The 24,467-nt window shown below is 40.4% G+C and overlaps 1 protein-coding gene across 13 annotated transcripts; it reads right to left on the bottom strand.

Annotated features, from left to right (window-relative positions):
- Window positions 1–76: 76 nt before the first annotated feature.
- On the bottom strand, window positions 77–24,351 carry ppfibp1b (PPFIA binding protein 1b). Of its 13 annotated transcripts, none has more exons than XM_085281834.1 (28): window positions 24,196–24,351; window positions 18,564–18,645; window positions 16,976–17,181; window positions 16,029–16,118; window positions 15,007–15,120; window positions 14,535–14,666; window positions 13,727–13,819; window positions 11,073–11,165; window positions 10,274–10,391; window positions 10,131–10,175; window positions 8,670–8,731; window positions 8,164–8,248; window positions 7,688–7,887; window positions 7,214–7,311; window positions 6,329–6,389; window positions 5,931–6,105; window positions 5,488–5,520; window positions 4,788–4,929; window positions 4,578–4,709; window positions 4,232–4,382; window positions 3,992–4,103; window positions 3,783–3,871; window positions 2,512–2,634; window positions 2,280–2,405; window positions 2,005–2,193; window positions 1,264–1,428; window positions 1,106–1,171; window positions 77–1,022 (listed from the first exon to the last, which is right to left on the bottom strand). In XM_085281834.1, the coding sequence occupies exons 2-28, from the start codon at window positions 18,625–18,627 to the stop codon at window positions 939–941; spliced, it is 3,048 nt and encodes a 1,015-aa protein (XP_085137960.1). In that variant the 5' UTR covers window positions 18,628–18,645; window positions 24,196–24,351; the 3' UTR covers window positions 77–938. The 13 variants fall into 13 exon arrangements, with proteins under 13 accessions (XP_085137960.1, XP_085137961.1, XP_085137962.1 ...); XM_085281835.1 differs by having other exon boundaries at window positions 5,931–6,102; XM_085281836.1 differs by having other exon boundaries at window positions 6,329–6,386.
- Window positions 24,352–24,467: the final 116 nt, after the last annotated feature.

The following is a 24,467-nucleotide window of genomic DNA, read 5'->3' as shown; positions in this document are numbered from 1 at the left end:
GTTCTTGCGTCCCCGACGCTTGAAAAAAATCTGACATTGTGACAGGTGTGGATTTAATTTCTTCAAAGAAAACAAACATATTTAAATTACTTTATTGATTTATTAATTGCATAAGTGTACAAAAAGGACATCTTTTCAGGGAAGGTGGAGAGCTGCAGAGGGCATTATCGCTTTGAGAAAACCAGACGTTTCCTTGCAGCACAACATTTCCCCAGAAATAACTGCAGGTTTCCATTAAAAATCCTTTTTTGGTAAAAACAATGATGAGTTCTTATATGACTGTGTTGCAGTTTCAAAACATGCAGCGAGATTCTTGCTTTATACTGTATATGCACATTTGTAAATGTATAAGTGACAGAATAATATTTAAAGACTGTTCTCATTTCTTTAGCAGGGTTCAGTTGTGTAGAAAACATAGCAGCTGTTTGAGGGTTTTTTTCTTTATAACTTCAAAATGGAAACAGTCTCAACACATCACTTCTAGTCCAACTCTTTCTTCTAGCATTGCCACAGTCAAAAGGCAATTTAAAAGTCATATATTAAATCTATATAGGCATTTTCTAGATGTTTTTTATTTTTTGCTGGTTTTCACTTCAGTTAAAACAGGAAGGTACCCGAATAGAACACAGAAATAATATCTCCAGAAACCAGCTGGCAGGCAAACAGTGGTGTTATCCTACATGTTCCCTCTGACATCAGTCGGGAGTAATGAAGACTAAGTTCAGGAGTGAAAGTGGCCTCTGGACCGAAGGCTTCAACATTTAAAAATCAACTAGAAAGACACGACGCTAATACTTTTGGCTCTTCTTTGAATGTAACACTAAAAATGAGGAAAATGTGGGAGCATTCTTGTTTTTTTGTTGAGACGTGTGTGTGCAAGTGGAGAGGGTTGGCACAGAGTTTCATTCACAGCAGGATCAGGTCTGATGCTGACAGCCTCATGCGTTGGAGTCGTCGTCGGTTACGCTGGGGTTCGGAGAATTGGAGATCTCTTTGAAGAGTTCGTCGTCTTTCAGCATGCTCTGGTAAATGAGAGAAAAGCATTAAGTTTACTATCAGAAGCCGTGGAAACAATAATCAGTGAGTAATTGTTCCTGGTTCTCACCGTCAGATTCTGAATGCCCTCAGAGAAAGCACCAATCTGTCTCACGGTTCCCTCAGAGTCCTCCATCTGTGAGCAGAAAGCAATAGAGCACAAATTTAATATGACTTTTTTTTTTTTAATTAAGCAAATCATTAATGAATGCTGAAGAATATGCTCACCTGTTCTAGCCGGTCGAGGTCATCTTCATAGATTTGGAGCTCGAAGCCTTTTTGGAAGCTCCGACCCTTTGGCATCTCCACGTCCATCGGACACACATACTCCTCGTTCTCTTCCTGCTTTTTCTTCCTCAGACTGCCAAAATTACCGAATGATAGTTTCTTTGGCTGGTGTGAACCAGAGAGAGAGGACAGGTAAGTACTACATACATTCGCACAGGAACGCACACATACCAACCTCTGATTTAGAAAAAACACAAAAAGGTCATCATATTTGATCAGTGAGTTTTTGAGACCTCTGCATCATCAGTGTCATTTTTCCTCCTGGAATAAATTGCACAATAAAATTTTAAGTAATATGTTGCACAAAAATGCCAGATGGAGCAAAAAGGATACGAACTAAAAATCATATGCAAACTGATATAAACTGATATCACAAGATTTAAACAAAACAAACAAAAACTTTGTTGAATTTTCTGGCAATGATTTTATGGTTACAAGGTTTTGATGCCAGTTTTAGTGACTTAAAATTCCTTTAAATTAATGTGTAGGCACATTTAATTTCCATGAGAAACTAAACTTTAATATCACTTTGTCAAATCAAATCTCTCAACTTGTTACCCATTTAAAGAGAATACACAGGAAAAAGCATTTCCAACATATTTTCCTTGTAAGTACTCTGAGAAGTAATTGTAGTACTTGTAGTAAGAGAGGACGGTCTGTCTGTGGGAACTCGTGCTTTACCTTGACCTTAGTGGTTGCAGTAAGCAAAGTGTAGTCTGGGTTTTCGAGACACTCCTGTTTGAGCTGCTGGGCCTCTGAACCAATGAGCAGGTTGAAATGTGTGGCAAGGTGGCGCCGCAGCAGAGTCTTGTTGGGGGGGATGTTCAGCAGCAAAGCCATCGTCTCCACATTGAACCGTGGCTCCAGAACCTGAGCGGGAATTTGGTGTATTAGGAGCGGACACAACCCAGGACAGCGTCTGCTCTTCCAGGGAAATTAGCAACTAACTCTCTCACCATCAGGCCCCCATGGACGCCGCTGCCTCTCAGGTTGGGAGCATATTCAGCGAGATCCACAGACCTCAGCCACTCCATCACCCTGTGGTTGGTCCACTGGGAAATCTCTGCCGGTGAAATGTTGTTCTACAGACACAAAGTACAAACCACAAGCACAGTGTGTTCACACATAGCTATGAGTATGTAAAGTCAGTGGGCCGAGCAGCAGAACAGGCTGTTAAAGCGAGCACACCTCGTCTGACGGCCGGCGACGGAGGCAGTTAGGCTCATAGTTGTTGAGTCGGAGGACTTGAATAGCTCTCTTGATGCTGAGGTGATGCAGAACGCTGCCCACCTTCAGGGAAAGCAGGTCATCCTGTTGGACAAAAAAAGATATCAGTGATTTGCTCTAAGATTGACTAAACTGTGATTGTTATCCTTAAAAACACAAGACATCAGAGCTTAAAGAGGATCAGAGAGCCAGTGCTGAAATACAAATACCTGAGAGGGTGAATCTGGGATTAGAGAGGAAACTTTATTTTTATCATGCCAGGTCACTTCTGACTGATACATCAGAGCTAACTCATGCTGCACATCTTACCTGTTCCTGTGAAACATTGTTTGAAATAACAGATCAGAGCTTTCTAAGAGCAGAGCATACCAACCAATCAGTTCTCTGGGAGAATAATTAAAATAGATGCCATGAAGTTCAGTTAACACACTGTAAAGGGGGTCTTACTGCCTTTCCCAGAGCACTGAGGCGCTATTTGCTGTAAATGTTCTTTACTTAAGGCCAAGGTTATGGAAGCTCCTCAAACTTCTGAGAAAATAACTGAAAATTGAGAAACTAACTTGAAATTTGAAGTTGTTAACTTGAATTTTTGACTTACCAATGGCAAAGATTAGGCTTTTTTCAACACCAGGATTAAAGAGTGAGACTAAAAATGTGCCATAAGAAGAGGGTACATTTAAGAATGAGTATTAAAGCTTACTTACCTTGAGGGAGCACCATGAGGGCCAAGTGAGAAAATGCACAAACCAAACATTTTTAGTTTGCGTCTGCACTGTTCTTTTCAGAAGTTGACTACATTTTGTATGGACATTTTTCCTTTTCAAGCTTTTAATTATTTGGCTGTTAAATGTTGTGAAACGAGCTGTTGTTTGTGAACGTAAGGAGGGTTTAGTCCGCTGTGAGGCAAAACAGAAGAGTTGGAAGAGAAATTCTCTTGGTCTTTTTTTCCATAACGTGATATGAAAAGAAATGTATGTATGCAAAGAAGTATTGTTGCTATTGACCTCTCCATCCACTGGTGTAAGTGCTCAGGGTCTATGTAAAATAAATTAGACTTCTTTAATCCTCCTAATAAAAACATATTCCTGGTTTATTAAACTTGCTTTGTAGTGAGGCTTCCATCACCACTGGAGCTCTGTGCAGTAACACTAACATGAGGTGACACTAGAGTCATCAGCCCAGCTTATCCACAGGGTCTGTGAGGGGAGTGAATGTCTCCTATCGGCACTCACCACAGTCATGTAGTGCAGCATGCGACCGTCCACTCTTCCCTCATCAAACTGGGTCTTATACTGAGGCAGGCCGATGTCATCCAGCCATCCTGAGAAGAGGCAGAGAGAATTACATCAATTATTAACTCGAGTAGAACATCAAGTAAAACATCACAAACATAAAAAACTGACCAACCGACTCATATCTTCAACTAGCAGCTGGTACTTACTTGTCACCCAGTTGTAGTCCAGCTTTCCCTTATTGTCCTCCTCCTCTGAGCCGAGGGCCTGAAGAGCCAGCTGGAGCTTCTTTCTGTGCAGCGGGTGTTTGATGCCCAGCTCCTAAACATCCACAAGTTTGGATTAAACATACAACATTCCCCAGTTACTACACAGGAAGTTGAGGGCAGGAATACTTTGCTTTTCTTCCAGTGTTGGTAAACTTATTAAATTCTTCTGCTTCATCGCACCCTCTCCAGGTCCAGCTGCGAGGCCTGTAGCAGCGTCTGTCCAGAGGAGATCCACGCGCGAGCCATGTTTACATAAAGACCAAGACCCTGCTCCTGCAGCCAGTCGCACACCTGATCCTTCGGCCAGCGTGCAAAGGGAGCGTCTACGTCACTACACAAGAAAAGAGAAGAGTCAACAATGAAATAGGCATGCAGACACGCCCCTGTGGACGTAGATCAGTTGTAGTACATGCACTTGTTACATCTTTATTATTCAAACAAACACTACATTCACTGTACAACACAGATTCAAAACAAGGAAACCACATTGTGACTTTCATTATTCATGCTGAATGCACTGACTCACTTGTTGACCCTTTGAAGATCACGAGACCAACCCAGTCTGGGTCCTGCTGTGGCACGCACTCCTCCTCGCTTGAACTCACCCTCTGGTAGATTGTCATCCAAGTTAAATGTGGTAGACTGGCTCCTTTTTAACCTGAACAATAAGACATTAAAGTTAAATACTTAAAAAAAGAACACTCAGAGGGAGGATGTTTACAGGTTTTCTACTCACTTCCCAAAGAGCTTTTTTATTCCTTTGGATTTTTTTCTGCTTTCTGGAGTAGTGGGGAGCGTGTGTGTGCTGTCACTGTTATTCGACCTCTGTGGCAGCCCTGCCAGATCGAGATGGTCCGTACCCTGTCGTTCTGTTTCAGCTGTGCAAACAAATGCCAGCAGATCAGCATCAGCATCATGAGGATAAGGCAGACAGAGCTGCTGCACAGGGTCAGTGCAAAGAGCCAGAATACACTGAGACAGGCACATGAGGACTCCGGAGAGGTCACTGTGAGCAAAGCGATACGCTCTCTAGAATGGCATGCATGCAGACACTGTTCACTGCCTGAGAAAAGGATTGTTACTTTGTTTTAGATTTAGTTGGAAGGTCTTTGAGAGCCGTTTAAATTATTTTATCGAATAATCTGGATCTCAGCACAGCTTTGTGCTCGGGGAAAGCTTTAAAAGAAACAAAGGAGTGTAGGCAAAAACATGCAGGAACATGGCAAAATCTACGTACACTACAGCACACTCAACATACACAGGTACAGAAGTTTGTGCAACAAAGAACAGAGACAAAGTACTGGAGCTATTAAACTAAAAAAAGATGTCAGTGAAGTGAATGGATGAGATCAGAAATTGCAGACAGAAATATTCAGCAGTTTGCTTTCTCTGGACAACTAGTGCAACTCTACCGTGACTTGTGATCTATACTGTACCTAGCATAGGCGCACTCGCACTCCTGCTGCGGTCTTCATGTGTTACAAAGAGCACAACACACAGGACAGGGTCCAACAGAAAAGAACAAGAGGCCAGAAATTATGAGTGAAATAATAATGGGATTGGGGAGATGGGATGCAGATATACAAGTGTACAACACACACACACACACACACACACACACACACACACAAAAAAAAAATATAAAAAGCACATAGACAGGACGAAGGACAAACACCAGCCCAGAAACACAGTTCCATAATTAAACTGGGACCACAGCCTGTGGGCTGTAAATTATGGTCTTGGTCCATAGTGTACTCCATGGGTGTGTCTTGGGGGGGAGAAAAAATGTGAAGAAACTCTCACCATGTAGTGGGTTAAAAGCTGAACAAAGCACATTTCCACTAACTCCATGATCTCAAATCATTCCGTTTGCACTCACCAAGGCTTGGACTACTGGTCGTCTTCTTGCCTCCGCGGATCTTGAAGAAACCTTTTCCAAAAGACGACCGAGCCTTTCTCGAGCCAAAGGGATCGTCCTCTACGGTGGCAGGTAAGGTGGCTGAAGGATTTATGGGTGGCTTTTCACTGATGCTACCGATCTCCTCACTTGTCTTCTGAGAGTACAAAAACATTGCTTGTATACAGATTCTGTACTTCCATATACTAAATGCCAGAAAAACTAAAATGAAAGACAATTCAAATGTGAAAGGAAAAAAATGGGTAAGGCTGGAAAAAGCAGTTTGAGGTAAATTAGTGGGGGAGAAAAAAAAAAAAAAAAAAAATCACAATAGACAGAATCAGTCTTCAGTTTTTAGCCAACGTCATTTCTGCCCATACCTGCTCAGTTTTGCTCCCATCCAGGTGATCCTGAGTCACAGTCTTTGTGTTCTCTTGACTGCTGAAAGCACAACGCAAATCACTTTAAACATTATACTTTACTTAGCAGTGCGAGTCTACAGGACATTATTAACCACACGTAGATACTTCCCGACACACCATCTGCAGGAAATGGACAAAACATGTGTCAGGACTACAGCAGCATCTGTCAAGTGAATGGTTTAGTCGATCCTAATATGTTATGTCTTTATACTTCTGTACTAACAAGCATGCAAACATGCATTCACAATAAAATAAATAATACTAAGGAGATGACCAATCCTTAACAATAATCACACTCCTTTCTCCTTCCTTGAATGCACAATACCATGTCTTATACTTATTAAATGCTCCATTGTGTTCATTTTGCAGTGGAGTGTGACAGGAAATTAGATGAGAACAAGCACTCAGTGACACGTCAAACACGTGGTGCAACGCCACATGGACTGCCCCGGATCATTTAAATATATACGCACATTAAACAGCATGCTTCACTGCTCTTACCACAATTTACAGTGTAAATTTACACTTTATTTATAGCGTAAATTGCAGTGAGAGCTTCCAATACTCTGAGATTTTAATGTGAAAATATGTCATTCCTGGCAAGTTACAGCATTGTAATATAAATACAAGACACATGCAGGCAGAATGAGCACCATTTCACTGTGTTTGTCAGTGAAGAATATGAAAGAGATTCCACTAGGATTGGTGGTTTTCCATGTTTGGATTTGCTGTTTGTTTGGTTCTTTGGTGTCTAGTGTTCTCCGGTTATTTGTTTTTTAATTTGTAAATTAAAAATATTGTTAAAATAAAAACAAAGTCATGTATAACACATAAAATCTTTACCTTTCTGCATCTGCCGGTTCAGATTCTGACACTCTCTCTGGATCAGACGGGCTGGGTGAAGGCGAGGGCTCTTCACTTAGTCTACTGGGGCTTTCCATCTGAGTCAGGGTCAGAAAGACAAAAGAAGATTTAAATGCAATAAAACTGTGACTTAAAAACTCTACAGAGTCCCTGAGAACAGTCTAAATCTGCATACAGAGATCTGACAAAAGATGTTATTCAACTAATTGGTTGTCCAGCTCTTCAACACTCATTTCCAAAGGAGTGAAATTAATGTGAAGTTTTTGTGAGAGTGAGTGTTTTACTGAGCACTTTAGAGTTTAATGATATGTGAAGTCGCTCCAGGGGAGGAAAAACAGTAAAAGTAAAATTAAAAATATCTCATGTTCTCTGCTATTTAAATAGTGATACCATGGGTGCCAGTTTAGCTTAGTGGGTGAACAGGCAACCGCATGCCACATGACTGAGACGCACCGACCAAGTTTGAGACCGACCCGTGGCCCTTTGCAGCATCTCCTCTCCCTCTCCACAAACCTCATCTGGGCTTTTCCCTCTCAGTTGTTCAGCATCTGTGCCTTCTTGTTTTTCTGACTCCACAGACGGAGAGCTAGCTGGGACTGTGGTGCATCCATCACCAGAACTCTCAATGTGCTCATTATCATTTGTCTTTGTTTCTGTAATGGACCAAAATATAAAATCAAATTATTTAACACATGATCCTGTTTACAAGATGTAGGAAGTAGGTCAAAAGTTTTCACACACAAGACTATACAAACAACAAGGGGAAAAGGCAAGCAACCCAGGGATAGATGAAGGGTCTGTGTGGCAGCTAAAGCTTAAAATGCATTATTTTAGCACATCATTAATGTCAGTTTTTAAATCCTGTGAATCAAATTTTATGTAAATTTGTCAAAATACTTAAATTTTTAGATTGTAAGTCTGAGTCTAACCTTTCTTTCCCTGCACGGACATCACCATGTCTTGAACTTTCTTGTACCGCAGCAGTGACTGTTTCAGTTCTTCAATTTTACGATCCTGCAAAGGAAAAGGTAAAGAAAAAGAAAAATGAGGTCAGTTTTTCCCCCCCGGAGCAGCTTTGGGTAGCTGGGATGTGATACAAGGTGAATCCTAGTTCATAGGTGTCAAACTCTGTGGGCCAAACCAAATTTGGCCCACATTTGGCCCACGAAGCCATACCAAATTACTATTAGAGCTGGCTTACTGGTATTATACAGCTAATATATATATTGTTTAGTATTAAGCTTTGCTTGTTCCATATTCAGTTTTTCAGCAAAACTTGTTTGAGTCCGTAAGAAAAGATTCATTCTTATATCTGGAGGAAGATTTTTTTTTTTTCAATAAATATTAATGTTAGCCCGCGACTTTGTTCCAGTTTTGAATTTTGGCCCACTGTGTATTTGAGTTTGACACCCCTGTCCTAGTTGGTCACATGTACCTTTTCTTCATTTGCTGCCATCAAAGACTCCACTGCCTTCTTCATCCTCTGGACTTCCACATCTAGAGAGGGAGAAAAAGATTACTGAAAGAGTTCCTGGTGTGAAGTCTGGGGGTGTTAAAATGTGAGGATATGTAAAATTTAACATACAGGATGCAACATTACAGGCTGTCAGTCCAGCAACATCACGGCCACACTGCTTTTTAGAAACCAAACGTACACACAGTGTTGGTGTGAGCGGGTGTTTCACATGTTAACCTTTGCTCAAACATTTCCACTTTTCAACACACTGATACACACTCTGTTAGCGGTCCCTTTCAGTGCTTGTGTATTTTGGCATACCTCAGCCTTTTCTACCAGTTTCCCTTCTTTCTTCACAGCCACCCTTTCACCTAGAACATTTCTGATACTTCAGAAAACAGATGGATGAACAGAACTTTTTTTGTCCTCCACTTGTTCAGTTTCCTCATTTTTCTTTTTAAGTTCACACTGCAAATTATGCTTATATCTCTCAAACTGTTATTGTTGGCAGTGAAACAAAAGGCCAAAACTTTGAAATAAATCTACTCAAGGATGACTACAAAGAAAATCCTTCTTCTGGAGTGAACCTAATAGAAAAGCTGCAGAATGACCTCAAGAAACTCATTCATACTGAAACATTTTGAGAATCTGGCTGAGCAGAAGCAGTCCTAAGGATAAACTGTCAAAAAAAACCCATGCCTGTTAAACATTACACTGGTCTGGTCTACAGCTACAAATGTTTATTCAAGGTTACTTCTACCCAAGAAAAGTTTGACTAGTTATTAAACTCAGGGGCCTCGCTTATTTTTCCTCACCTGCACTGTAAATGTTTAAAAGGTATGCTCAAGACATGAAGGTAGCTTGTGTTTTTGCTTTAGTCAATAGGATTCTTAAAATGGACACTTGTAATTTGTACTTCAATATAGAGAATCATGGAGAGTGTGTGCTGTGCATGAAAAATGAAACTGTTCTATACAGATGAATGTAGAGTATAGTATATATAACTGATGGGAAAGTGGACATTTATTAAGACAGCTGTACATGAAAGATACTGAAAAGCACAACAGCAGGACAGGTTAGCAGGGTGCGCACACACACAGGTTGCTGGTGAAGAGAGGTAGGTGATTAACGTTGGAAGACATGAGTCAGAAGGTGGAGTAAGCAGTCTGAATGGTCACAACAAACAGTTCATTCTTCATTCCTGCTAAAAAACACAAGGCAAACTGTTCTCGTTGCTGTTGTAGCCGGGCATAAAAAAATCAGTGACAAGATTCGTGCCATTAAAAAAAAAAAGTTGAGATGTGGCGCGCTGTGGTCGGGTACTAGCACTGGAACTGGTTATAATGGACAAGCAGAGTTCAGATGGCTCATGCTCGTTCATGCAAATAGGGGTGGAGGTGAGTGCAATAATAAAATCACAGACATAAAAACCCCCCTTACGTTTTTCTTTCAGCCTCTTTCTAAGAGTTTCATCTGGATGAGAGACTAAACAGGACAAGAAATTATAAAGTAAAAACTTGCTCCAAATAAACATCAGGAATGCTGATCTTCAGCGAGGCGTGTGATCTGTCTGGTTTCCCCACCTCTGTCTGTGGGCTCTGCACCGTTCAAGCCGATGGCCTTGAAGCCCGTCTCGTCCTGCAGTCTCCTCATCTCTCCGTCTTTGCCCTCCAGCTGCCGCCTCAGTATGGCTAGCTCCTCCTGTTCACCAGGGGACAACAGTGAGAAGATTTTACCACCTCCCCCACTCCCAGTCCAAACAAACCACAATACAGGGGTTCACAGAGGATGACATGGCACACAGGCTGCAGGAGGGTAACGAGTATGAGGAGGGTGATAAGCACTGATCTCTGGAAGTGTTTGGATATTATTAAATATGCAAGCCATTTCCAAAAAGAAAACACCAACATGTTTAAATGACCAAAGCAGGAGTCAAGCACAGAGATATATCTTGTACATGTTATAATAGAGTGGATTAAAAAAAAAAGGAAATGAGTGGGACAATTGTAGAGAGGGACAGGAAAGAAGAACTCTGCCAACTCAACAAAAGCCCAGAATTAAAGCATACTTGTGGTTTAAAAATTAGCATTTGCTAAAATTGGTGCCTAGTAAATGCAGACTTAAGGAAGTGGTGTTTCTGATTGCACTTGACTTAACCATGCATTATAGAAAAATGCAGTGATGCGTGGTTAAGTAAATTATTTGCAAAAATACATACATTTTTGAGCGTGAAAACAGAATCTAACCAGATTTAATCGTTTTATGCCTCAAAAATTAAAAAAGAAGAAGAAGAAGAAGAAGAAGAAGAAGAGGTGCCAAAGGGAGAGGTCAAAAAACCATAATCATACAGCAAGCACAACAGTCATCCTGGGAAAAGCCGACCTTCATCGCCTGGAGTTTGTGCTCTTTCCTCTGTTTCTCATACTGCATCTGGCCCATTTTGATTTTCAGGCTAGAAAGCTTGGCCATTAGTAACTAGCAGTAAAGAGACAAGCCACGGAAAGAAGAAGAAAACAGAAATGGGAAGGAGAGAAGATAAAAAGAGATCAAGAAATGTTGAATATCTAAATTTCCAGGAAAATGACCACTAAAGCAGATTAAAAGTAGGCGCCGCAACAAACAACAAAACCCCCAAACAACACGCAGTTACTACATGCAGTTCAAGAAGCATAAGATAGAAAACATCCAAAGCAATCATCTGGAAAATTCTAGTAAGCAGAGTCACTCCTTCACCTTTTCTAACTTCAGCATATAAAAGGGTGGTGGCAGTCTGATAGTCAGCTGGCCTTCACCTAGTTTAGTTTAGCTTTTTGTGTTCTTGGTTAACTTCTCTTTTCAAACTGTAAAACAAACAATTTTCTTGTCTGTGTTGTAACAATTAAGGGTCCATTTGATATTTGAACTTGTTTCATTTTGCAACCAAAACCTAAATTCACAGCATTCAAACAGCCACGAGAATCTCTGAATGAGAAGGAAAAAAAAATCCTAAAAAACATGAAGAAATCTCAGATGTTGTTAATGGAATTGGATTAAGAAGCAAAAGGGTGACAAACTCTTTGTGACCAGGAGAGAGGGGAAAAAAACCAAACAAAAAACAAAAACATGGTGGTTAGTAACCCCCCAGCCTCTGACTGACCACCTTCAAAGCAATTGCATCAGTTACCTGGCAGAAGGCAACTATACTCCAAATAACTGCAGTCCTTCTCAGACAATTTGGTAAAGGTTTGTCAATATGTCATCTAATTCATAACACCCCATTACACTGCAATCAATCAGAGTCACTGTTCCAGTGAGTGCAAATCATCTACGATGAGCCTTTTTGCAATAGAGGACTCAAGTCAATGGTTGCATTGTGGTTATATCCCACATAAAAAGGAAGGCTGCTGACCACCAATGTCATTTTGAAGAAGCTGAATCACCATCCTGCAGCAGTGTGGCACCATTTGTGGAGGAACTATGAAATTTCTGTTTCAAATTTATGATGTTCTGGCTGGACCCTGAATATAAATAAATTTTTTGATGTAAAATTCTGTGTACGTAGACAGCAACAGATTGGCCACATATGTCAACAGATTTGCAATTTTTGCAGATTAATCACAAACACATTGCAAGTACAAAACAATTTCAAAAAGTCAGAACTCCTATGGACAGAAAGTCCATAGGAGGTGTAGAAGTGGCAGAAGCTTTTCGCTTCAGTGGTCTCAGAATCTCCTCTCTGCTTTTCAAAGATGATGTGATTAAGCTGGCTTTATCAGATGATGGCCTCCAGCTCACACTAGAGCAGTTTGGAGCAGAGTGTGAAGCAGTGGGAATGAGAAGCAGCACTTCCAAATCTGAGGCCATTGTCCTCAGGCGGAAAAGGGTGGAATGCCCACTCCGGGTCAGGGATGAATTCCTGCCCCAAAGGGGGAGTTTAAGTATCTCGGGGTCTTGTTCACGAGGAAGGAGAGAATTGAGTGGGAGATCGACAGATAGATTGGTGCTCTGGGTGCAGTGACACGGATGCTGTGCGGGTCCATCGTGGTGAAGAGAGAGCTGAGCATGAATGTAAAGCTCTCAATTTACCTATGGTCACAAGCTTTGGGTAGTGACTGAAAGAACGAGATCGCAGATACAAGGGGCAGAAAAATTAGCTTTTACTGAGTGGCTGGCCTCTTCTTAGAGATAAGGTGAGGAGTTCAGCCATCCGGGAGACACTTAGATTAGAGCCGCTGCTCCTCCATGTTGAAAGGAGCCAGTTGAGGTGGCTTGGGCATCTTACTAGGATCTCTCTTGGGCGCCTCCTGGGTGAGCCATCCGCCACCTGGAGGAGGTCCCAGGGCAGATGCAGGACATGCTGGAGACATATCTCTCAGCTGGCCTGGCAACACCTTGGTATTTCCCTGAAAAGGCTGGAGGAGTTAGCCAGGGAGAGGGAGGTCTGGGCTTCTCTGCTTAGGCTGCTGCTCCAATAGTGTAACAGAGCCCCGGATAAACGAAAGAAAACATATAGATGGATGAATAGATTGCATTCAGTTTCCCCCCTCCCCTTCAGATTTTACACAGCATCTGAACTTTTTAGGAATTGGGGTTGTAAATGCCAACTCAACCTCATTTCAATTTAAAACCGACACTGTATTATCACCATTTTGATCCATCAAAGCCGCTCTGCAAATGCCAACTGACTGTGACTGATTACAGTCCTCGTCCACATCTGCAAAGGAACCATTTCCAAGGCAACAAGATCCCAAGCTCATTGCATAGTTGCAAAAATTCTGGCTGTGCTGTGGTCTCAAACCACTGCTTTCCCTACTGTGACTACACCATAATACTATACAAATAGCAGCTGAAATGGTTGCATGAATAACTTTATCCAGGTAACAAGAGATGTACAGATATTATATATTTTTTAAAGGGCATAAAAGAACAAAAGAACAGCCGTTAAGTATTGACTTTAAACAGAATGGTGGATTTTGGCTGTTTAAAAAAAAAAAAAAAGGGTAAAACTAGTCTTTAAGATACATAAACAGCCAGTAAAGTGCTCTGGGATGACTCACCTTAGTGGATTTAAGTTTCTTTTCATACTGTAGTTTTTCAGTCTCCAGTTCAGTCAGTCTGTACCGCAGCTCATTAATTTCAAGAATCAAATCCTGACAAAAGAAAAAGAAAAAAAGAACAGGTCACACCTTAAATACTGAAGGATAATTTTTGTCCTCTAGATAAAATTTTAACTCTAAGATTCCAAAATGAAATTTAAGTGAATAATTTTAACATCTCATTAACTGCTCCCATCTTGCAAATGTGACTTGTATCAGCACAAAGTTCTATAAAGTGACTACAAATGCATTTGAAAGCAGCAAATCAGTGCTTCCAAGCAGCAGCAGTGATAAAATGAGAGGAAGCTGCTTGTAGAAAAGAAGTGATTTATGTGCTGTGAGGCGGAACACAGACAGCAGCTTTTTGTTCCAGCGGGGTGGAAGAGATGGCCGCGCTGCTACAACAAGACCATGACGTGTTTGAAAGCTTTCCAGACATTCTGCTCAGTCTATCTGGGAAGCAGAGACCTTCCCATCTCTAGTAAACAAATGACTGACAACATCTTTATAAAAATCTTGTCTAATAAAGTAACAAAAAAAAAATCCAATTAATATTACAATAATGTGGGTATACCGTCAATGGCTAGTTTAGCAAACACTAACAACAAGAAATAAAAATGACTTTGAGACTGATAATAAGACGGGATCCTCTCTCCCCCAGGTTTAAGACAAAATAAATGAGTGTTTCATTATTGTTGAGTCTGTGTGTGTCTGTGTGCGTTAAGTGAGATAGAAAAGAAACATTCAGAAACAAAGAGGATTAGTTCACCTCACTGTCCCTAAATCCGTCATCAAAGTCAAGCCTCTCGTTTTTCATACTGTTGAGTTTCAGCTTAAGGTTGGACACTTCAGACATAAGCTCAAGCTTCTGAGTCTCCAGAGCAGTTCTACACAGAAGCTCCTGTAATAGCAAACAAACAATCTGTGTAAACAACACTGGTAGTACAGGCATTATTGTGTAAAAGTGGAGACACAAAAAAGTCATCTGCAAAACCTCAATGATTAACAGTTTTAACAAGACGCCCCTGTTACACCCACTTATAAACTTAGCACAGCAGTGCACACAGTAGATGTTTACTTGACAGGAGGGCGTGAACTCAGCTCTTCCAGTTGAGAGTCAGTACCACCCAAACACATCTGCACCATATGTCCATTTGCACCTTTCACTACTGGGGGGCTTTGGTTTGGGAATAGCCTTCCCGTCCTCAGAGTGTAAGACAAACACACAAACACACACAGACCTGTTGCAGCATCTCCTCTGTGGCGTTGAGCTTCTCCCTGTGCTCATCCAAACACAAGTCCAGATCACGAATCTTCTCCCCCTGAGCCTCAACCTGGTCTGTCAGTACACTCACCTGCATGAACACAAGGTAACACATTTTAGAAAGGACAGCAAAGCCTGATATTAAACAAACCAAGGGCCAAGTTATTAAAGAACATGATGAGCCAAAGTTATCCGTTCCACTCTTTGTACTATTATAGATTTTTAAGAGTTTTAAGTCAGAAGAGAAATCTCTCTTAGTGCGTCAGGGGTGGCGGCAGCTGTAGAATCATGCAATCAACATATACAGATACCCTGCTCCTAAAAACATTGAGGGCGAGAACTAAACAAATCTGATCACAGTTCAAGTGCAATAAAACTTTTGCATGTGGGGCACAAACACAAGCAAGCTTTGAAACCTCCAGTTAGGTTTTACAATGTTTCAGTTCCTTTCCAGATCCTGGAGAGTCCACCCGTAGCTGGATAAATTATACAAACACTGACTAATAATTACATTAGTAACCATTTGCCACCCCAGGGAAATTCATTAAAAATCAACAAACAAAAATGAATTCAATAATAAAACATTATGTGAACTATTATTCAGAAATTCACAGTTTCTTGAAGTTTTCAGAGCTGCAGCAGATTTATTGAGTTTGTTAAGGACGTCAGGCTGTGCTCCATTTTCACCTTTTAACTCTGTGTTGGTTTAAGTATTTTCTTAAATAAAACAATATTTATCAGTAAGTGTTTTTTGTGTGTCAAACCCCTGACCTAATTTTTAGAGCTTCAAGCATTCTTTCAATGCTTGATGTTGCTAGGTTACAAAAATGATTTCTCCCCCGCCATTGTTTACAGTGTTGATAACACAAGTCCTGCCCTTTCTTGTTTTTGACTGGTCGATGAGAGGGACAAGTAACATTAATGAGCTTCACAGGAGTTTTACAGAAAATAGACGGTGGAGGAGATGGTAAAATTATGGAATTACTGCTAGGCAGGTACCTGAAGCACAAGAGACTCCTTATCACTCTCTAGTCGTGAAAGCCTCTCCTGGTAATGGTCACCTCCACCCAATGAAATGTGTCCGTTAGACTGGGGAGAGAAAAATAAATTATTAGAAGAACTCTACTGAGCCATTTGCAAGGGTATGATAATGTATTCCTACGCTTTAAAGACAAAACCTCAAGTCTTTGATGTCTACTAATGTTCTCAGCTGAAATTCAAAGTGCCTGAGCAGCTACACCACTTCACCCAGCACAAATAAAACCTTACATGGTTGAAATGGAGAGCTCACATTCAGACTGCTGTACACAGAGTGGGTTACAGCATTACACAAAAACTCTCACTGGCCTGCAGCCAGTCACTGCTCTGATTCCCAAGAAGTCTGTGCGTTTCTTGCTGCATGCACATCAACTGTGACACCAACACAGCTAATCCATCTTGGATTCCATGGGAACTCAGCAGAACAGGACAATTGTTCTGCGTTTTTTCGCTTAGCAAACAAGCCATTTGTGGACTTGGATACAAGACTGTTTGGCCACACTGTTCTGTATTAATACAGCTTTAATTTGGCACACGCAACAATCAGAATCAAACCAGCTGTGCTACAGTTTGTTTGAAGGACTTCATGCCCAGCCATCCCAGGAGAAACTCCTTCCATGATTTTTTTTTATTATTAGTCCTTTATTTATCCAAGTAAAAAAATCTCATTGAGATTAAAAATCTCATTTCCAAGCGAGACCTGGCAAGATTACACAACTTGCACTGATTTCAAAAACAGAAAATGCAACACGAGCGCTACAACGGTTTACCCTGAGGCTACACTTTTCTGGATGGCAGAAGAGCAAAAAGTGGTCTGTTTGCTTCAATTTCTAAAGACCTGCTAATAAACTTTATCTCTTTCCATGAATCCAACTGATATTTCTAACATCCACAAGTAAGGGTCTTACCATGTGACCGTGGAGCCACTCAACAAGGCTGTCAGCTGTGGAGTCGGGGATCTGGCATCGTAGACTCTCCCTTTCCTCCGAGTCCATCAACTCTAGGACACTTCTTAGGTCTTCCAAAAGGTGAAGCGCTCGCAAACTACCCATAAAAGGTGACGTAGGCGACTGGCAGTCAAACAAACCATTGGAGTAGTCTATAGCTTTGGAACCTGAGACAAAAGAATCACAACAGGAATAAATATGAGGATAAAATTAGTCCAGAGACAGACTGCAGTGTCATCTTATGCTGCATGTGATGTTTGTTGACAAGCTTTAGTGAGTAAAAGTTCTCATCTGCTAGATTACAGAGGACATCAATCATTTTGTGGCTCAGGCACTAACAGTAATTGAAGAGCACAATATAATTTTCCAAAATGTTGGGATGCTGTGTAAAATGTAATCACATTATTTAAAGCCAACACTGAATACACAATTTATAAAAAATGCTGAAACGGAATAACTGTCAAAGTGTATGTTTAAAAAAAAAAAGTTATTTCATAAAGGTTGGAACAGGCATGTTTACCACTGTGTTGCATCACCTCTTTTTCTAGCAACATTTTAAGCCTTCTGATGAGGACAAAAGGCTGGCAAAGTCACAAATGTTCCATCCTTACAACAGGTTGGGCTCTCTTTGACAGATTTTCTGGACCCTCCTTATAGACCTTTGCTACTTTAATTAAAGTAGAATCTGGTTTGGCATAATCTTGCTAACATAATCAAAGATCTTAAAGACATTGTCTGGATGGCAGAATACATTACAATTAAGCTGCAGCATCAATAGCACCTTTACAGAATTGCATGTTACCCATGTCACAAGCACTAATACACCCCATCACATCAATACTGATTGATCAGACTAAAGAACTTTTTTTTTTCCTCTCGACTTTTCACCAGTTCATGTCAAATGATGTCATGCCAAGTCATTTGTGTTAAATTAGTGATAACATGAATGACTTCCTGAGATTTGTTTTTATTCAGAATTTAGACAGTGACACCACCTTTTGGAAATACAGTTGTGCACACTATAGGTATCACATTTCTAAAAATTATAACACCGCACTATCTGGGCATAGACCCACTGCGGGGGGAAGGGATATGGAGAGAAATGTAATGCATATAGGTGACTGGATGAGATTTATATAGGTAAAAAAATAAATAAATAAAAAAGGACCCCCCCCCCCAAAAAAAAAAAAAAAGTTTAATGATGCTATCAGATTGACCTTTTTCACTTGGATTCTTTTATTGTTAAATACGTGGGGTGGGGCATTAACTTTTCCCAGCTTTTAAAAGGGGTAGAAAAAGTTTAAGAACCACTGGTTTAGAGTTACACAGACTCAAAGTGCAAAGAATAAAGGCTAGATAGAGCACAAGATATCACATGACAGCTTGAATGTCAGCTGTGCAACAAGCCATAACAAGACACCAGATAAGGGCTTATCAATGTTGACTCAACCTGGAAGACCCGCAGAGACTTTTGTTGCTTTAGGCTTTCACGAGTACTAAAAGTCATGGTAAAATATTGCGCTGATGCTTTTTAATGGGAGAGGTTTACCTGCTATAATTCCATCCATCTGCTCAAGAGCAGCAGCCAACATGTCGCTGGCATCAGACATCATCTTCAGTCACTGACAAACCTATAAAGACCAATAAAACCAGTTTAAAGGGTTAGCCCCAAAACACAGTAAATGTTTTAAAACTATTTTTTAAACTACAGTTCAGTTCACATTTCAACTTACAGGTTACAGATTTTATTTTTTCAAACATGCCTGCTCATGAACATAAAAGAAACTTATTGTTATGCATTTCCAGTTCACTGTTGAACAGGATGATTTTTTTAAATGTTACAGCTTTAACCAGGCATACATTTTTAAAAACTTGTTTAAGCCACAAAAAACAAAACGAAACAAAATAAAATTTCCTGATTAGCAGAGGCAAATCAAAATTGTGAGATACCCAGTTGGGATAATGATTACAAATTGTGACTTATGGATGGCAGCAAAGTGGCAGAAACTTAGCGCACTGTGGTGCTGGAAGATAAAAATTGTGTTTTGCTAAGAATTTTGATCTGATGTTATGCATATTTTGATATGCCAGTTGTTTCTGTCACAGCTAACCACATTCATTTTTCACAACTTAAAAAAAAAAAGATAAATGAAATTTTTGTATTTTTTTTTTTTTAAACTGCAGCCAAATCACTTTTACACATGCGTTGTGTTATGAGGAGGCGGCTAAATCTGATAACACACTGCCTGCTTGGATCAAGGCCTTCTCTGGGTTTTTTAAGAAGTAATTTTGTGTATCATTAAACATTAATTCAGCTGCAATACTGTTGGGTTTCTTTGAGCCATGAGTTTCGAGTCTTTAACAGCTGGTAAAACAACATAATTCTGAGTAGGGTTTGACTGTATAAAAATAAGTCAGTTTTTGCATGGTTATATGATAGCAAGGCATCTCTGGCAGCTTAAAAAAACAAGACAAAAAACAAACAAAATCAGGTGATTTGTTGAGTTTCTTTAACTTCCTGTTGTTTAACTCTGTGCTGAAGAGTTCTCATGTATATTTTCTAAAACTAATGAATGCCACACATAATATTAAATTAAACCAATATCTAAAACACTGGTGTTCTGAATGTCCTATCAAGAGGACAGTGGGAACTTTGTTTGGATTGAAATAAAGATGCATTTTCGTGTCCCAGTCTTGGAGATTTGCCCAAATAACACAGCAGTCCCTTTCTCCTCTGATGTTCGAAAGACCCTGCTGTATATTTGTACATGTTTAAGCATGCAAATAGAGATGTTCATGTGCACACAAACATCCACTGACACCTCTTCCTTTATTCAGCTACCTTCAATCCTGGGAGTGCCCAGCACTGGGACGTTCCACCAGTTTCAGACTTTATGGAAACCACCCACAGACTGAGCACTGTTATTTAAGCATTTCTGTGGTCACAGTTTCCATTATGTGTAAAAGAAGCATGTACTAAAACACAAGACTCGACACAACACACAGCAGACTGAGAGGAGATGAGCACCCAGCATGCCACTGGTCCACAGTAAAGTGCTGGGTGGTTTCCAACAGTAAAATCCTGAGTGTGTAAAAATGCTTCTCTCAGTAACAACAGTAGCTGCTTACTACACATTTTGCAAAAGACCTGACATTTAGAAAAGGCAGGGCAGAATTCGAGCATTTTACAATGTTTCCATGGAAGGACGAGGGCTGGTATACAAATATTTCTGCACATATATCATGCTAGTTTATATAAGAATTTGGTTTGCTAATAAGCAGCACAAATTCAAAAGTCAATATAATTTAGAAGCTATAACTAAGAAACAGTTGCCATAATATCAGCTACAGTAGTGTGCAGGGGTACTAATGTACATTTATTTTAATTACACTCTCTTGTTAACACAATTATAACATCAGAGCCATCTTTGGATCCTTGGTTAACATCCTTGCAAGCTTTGTTTCGGCTGCTGTTCATAGCAGTGCATGGTTAAGCTGCTCAATTAACACTTTGACAAAGTTGGATTTCACTCACTTTGCTTTTGCAGGCAGAAAAGCAGTTTAGAAATTAATAAATTAGAACAGCTTTTCAATATTTTAGTCATTAAAAACAGAAAAGTAAAATCTCAGATGTTAAGAGTCTGCTGATAATGTGAATGCTGTTAGCATCATGATGTGAAACCGGAAACAATGGGACAACATCTGCCCATATCTACTGCCAGTGCCGAGTGCTCCCTTAACAGTTTCTGACGCTTGAATCCTCATCTCAGGGATATGATAACCAAAAGAGTTCTGCGAAGAGCCAATAAAAATTACCTGCAAACTGGTGGTAAAAAAATGAATAAAAAAATAAAAAAATAAAGTTATTGTCTAATCTGACTGTTTGTGTACTGCAGCAGCTTGGCTCGCTCTTTGAGCTTGTTTTTATGAAGTTCTCTGGGCTAAAGCAAATATAGATGAAATTATTTTATTATACGGAAATGTTTACCTGGCTGCTGGTCTGCTGTTTGATTCCAGGCTCATTACAGTTTTATGGGCATGTGTGCTATTGGTGAGGTTTGTGCAACTTGAGAAAAGAAAAAGGACATCCTGCCAGCACTGCTTGAAATGCATAAACTACAAACAGATTGAGGGAAGGCTTTTATTGAGGCGATATCTCAGCATTTCACAGCAGCCAGCACAGAGTTTGGATCATGATGAGACAAAACTGGAATCCAGACCTGCAGGGCATCCCCTTCAAAAGCCTGAGTCAGCTTTTCTATCACAGCAGAAAAGCAAATATGGGTTAGCACATGGCCTTTAGCAAACATACTTCAAACAGCAGCTCAAGACCAGACATGCTGCTCTGAAACCTGCTAATAAGTGCAAACAGCCTTCTGAGCACTTCCACAGCTTCATCCTGGATGTAGGATGGACACAGCAAAAAGAATTCCTAATTACAGGGACATGCACTCTTTCCTCAAGTCCCAGGAAGCCTCCATGTTGCTTTAGTTATGTGTAAACATAAGATGGTTGTCTAGAAAGCAGCCAAGGTAACAGTCTGTCCCGTTTTTTTTAAAGCTCTGGGACAAGTGATTGTTTTGAATTACAAAATAAGTGTTCATTAAATGTCATAATTTTCCACATTTGAAAGAGACAGGTACATATTATATATGACAAACTGTAACAAAGCCTTATAAACCTAGATTTATAAGGCACTTTTCCTTTATGATGCATGTTAAGCATCTGTCCAAGACTGCCATCAAAGGAGACATCTCAAAATTCCCAATGAGCAAGCATCGCTCTCAAACAGAGTCCCTCTGTCTGCCTGTCTATAAGCACCACTTACACCAGCCATAAGACAAAACAGAGAGCTCTATTGTTCATCATAGTGGTTTGTTTTGACTGAGCTGCATAAGCACACAAAGGCTGGGAGGGAGGGGGAAAAAAAACGGCATTGCAATGCTACAGTTGACACCTGCCTGCATACTCTTTTCAGACTAAAAAGAGCCTCAAAAGTAAACTGAAAGAACATGCAAAAGCAGCTTTGCCCCTTGGTGAAATCAGCCATGTAATTCACAGAGACATGCAGAGAACAATGAATACAGGAGGGAGAGTGGACCACTATAATTGCTTTTCAAATCCTGCAGCTCAGGTCCCTTTAGGCAACATAAACCTACTTCACTGGGTGCTCCCCTAAGAGCTCCGGTACTCGTGGTATTGAAAGAAAATAAAGAATATCTTAATTCCTGAGTTACACGTGACCAGCGAACTATGCTTCAGCACATGCAGCGGCAGCACACAACAAAACAGAAGCCTCTGGCTCATTTTCTTTCACAGATAGTTGCATGTGCCTGTAAAAACTGATAGCAGTCTGTACTGAGATGAATAGCTGTCATGTTAGAAAAGACTAGAAAAGACAAACCAGGCCAAAAATCACACCACAGTTTGTTTTACTTAGTCTGTTTTTATCCAAGTTACGTGGCAATTTCCGTGGACATGACAGCATAGGCCCACATAATAACACTTTATATGTTTTGACTCATGCAGGCCTTGACTCATTCTTCACCTTTACACAGTTTTTCTATGACAAAAGCCAAACTCCTTTTCTACCACAGACAGAAAACAGTATATTTAGCACAAAATAAGGAATCAACTCACTGCTTTTAATTTAGAAATCAGAAGAGTATCTAAGATATTTATCATACACAAGAGGCAAAAGAAATTCCCAATGTTTTTCCTGAATAAAAGTGGGGTTTTATTGATGTTGCTTTACTTAGCCATAGGCAGTAAACTCCTGTGCCTGCAGGGATTTGGTGTATGTGTGGACACATTTAGAGTATTCATCAGCTACCTGCAGGAATAACCTGCAGCTATTTCCAACATGGCTGAATACCTGGATGCCTGTCTTTACTTTTATACCTCCCGGCAAGAGGTTTGAAAAGGGGACAGGGAATTTTCCTCCATCTTTAGACTGGCTGGAAAATAAAATCATGAAAAACCTTAATGGTATTCAAGCAATTAGTGATGTAGCAATGTAAACACAGCTTCCAAAAGGTGGAAATGTAGTTTTTAAGATAAAGTGTTTCATGTGAGAAGGGCTTCCAAGAGCGTTTCCTGCCTGCATGTATGTGCACAGTCGTGGCAGAAGTTCATTTGTGTTGGATGGAATCACACATTCTTTTCATATTACTCACAAATGCACAACTTGTGTCTTAACTTGACTAAGAAGTCCTTCATCTTCATGCACATGCAATGAAATACAACACTGAATAATATACATGCCATACAGAAGATTGGTTATGCTGCTGCGAACAACAGTAGGCTTGTTTTTTGGGGACTTTTCCTTAATATAAACTCCTTGCATTTCCTTTTTTGGCTGCAATGCGGTGAAGACAGGAAGATGCTGAAAAGTGACCCCTGGGAGTGTGTGAATAACAAAGAGCGAAGACCTAAACTGCTTTCAATTAGCATTAAAAAGGGGATTAAGTTAGTAAATCAATGAATTCAAGGAAAAGCACCCAAAATTACTGTTGGCAACATCTGGTTTCCAGACAAGTGTGCTGCTTTCAAGAGCTTTTTTAAAGAAACAAAAAGGCCAAACTATAACAACAACTGATTAAGTTTTACGTCTCTTAGAGGAACTCCAGAAAGTCTACTTCACATTCGGGGGCAGTTCACGATCACTACTAAAGCTAAATCCCACTAATTCAGCACCTAGGGCAAGGCAAATGAAGCCAAATGAATGTTACTTTAGATACAGATAAAAACACAGAGGGGGAAAGAGGGTAAGAGCAGCCTCAGGCGATGGAAAACAATGGCACAGTGCAGAGATTAGATATGTGGCAGGTCATAAACAGACTTCTTCCAGTTAGCTTCTGTTACATATTTAACGTAAAGCTGAAACATTAACGTTTTGTCTACAGTCGGGTATTTAGGACACTTTGCGTCATTCGTTTCTTACAGTGTTAACGAGTCAGATTTCACTAACACGAGTCAGATTTCACTAACCAGACAAAACCTAACAGCTCGGGGACCTGCTGGTTATAAAAAGTTAGAAAAGTGACCATAAAACGGTAGCTTTGTGAGCCATGCGCGCGCATCTGCGCGAGCCTCAACGGCGGCAGCTTGTTCGGACTAAACGGTAACTTTAGCAGACTACAACAATAAATCACAGCTGTAGCCTCAAGAAGGACGCGTACCCAAACTCTTCTCGAAGAATTTCAGCGCTTCCGTAGTTTCGTCTTCTCGTTTTTTCTGAGAAAAATCCACAAAAGTTGTGTTCTGAACTTCTCCGTGCCCACCAGTACGACCCTGCCGTCCGTGCACATCGCTACGCCATGATGTCGAAGTGACAGGGTCGCTGAAAAACTTTGCATGTCATGGCTGAAAAATCCCACCCCTGCTACAGGCTTGGATTGGCCTGGAATTTAAATGGGAGTCCTGGTGCGTTCACTGTAACGTGCCTAACATA

This window comes from Mchenga conophoros, linkage group LG7 (genome assembly GCF_057382185.1).
Source record: "Mchenga conophoros isolate Kocher_MC1m ecotype Shallow Benthic linkage group LG7, M_conophoros_male_GT1.1, whole genome shotgun sequence".
In the NCBI taxonomy this organism is placed as follows: Eukaryota; Metazoa; Chordata; class Actinopteri; order Cichliformes; family Cichlidae; genus Mchenga; species Mchenga conophoros.
Note: the sequence above shows the minus strand (reverse complement) of the source record. Positions and strands in the feature narration are given on the sequence as shown.

What these genes read in the sequence shown, in the direction of transcription:
- ppfibp1b (XM_085281834.1), bottom strand. Translation starts at nt 18,627, where the DNA reads ATGATGTCTGATGCCAGCGACATGTTGGCTGCTGCTCTTGAGCAGATG. An exon ending in AGAAACTTAAATCCACTAAG is followed by an intron (nt 11,166 to 13,726) that starts GTGAGTCATCCC and finishes CTTTACTGCTAG; the next exon opens with TTACTAATGGCCAAGCTTTC. An exon ending in TGCGAGTGCGCCTATGCTAG is followed by an intron (nt 4,930 to 5,487) that starts GTACAGTATAGA and finishes TTGTTTGCACAG; the next exon opens with CTGAAACAGAACGACAGGGT.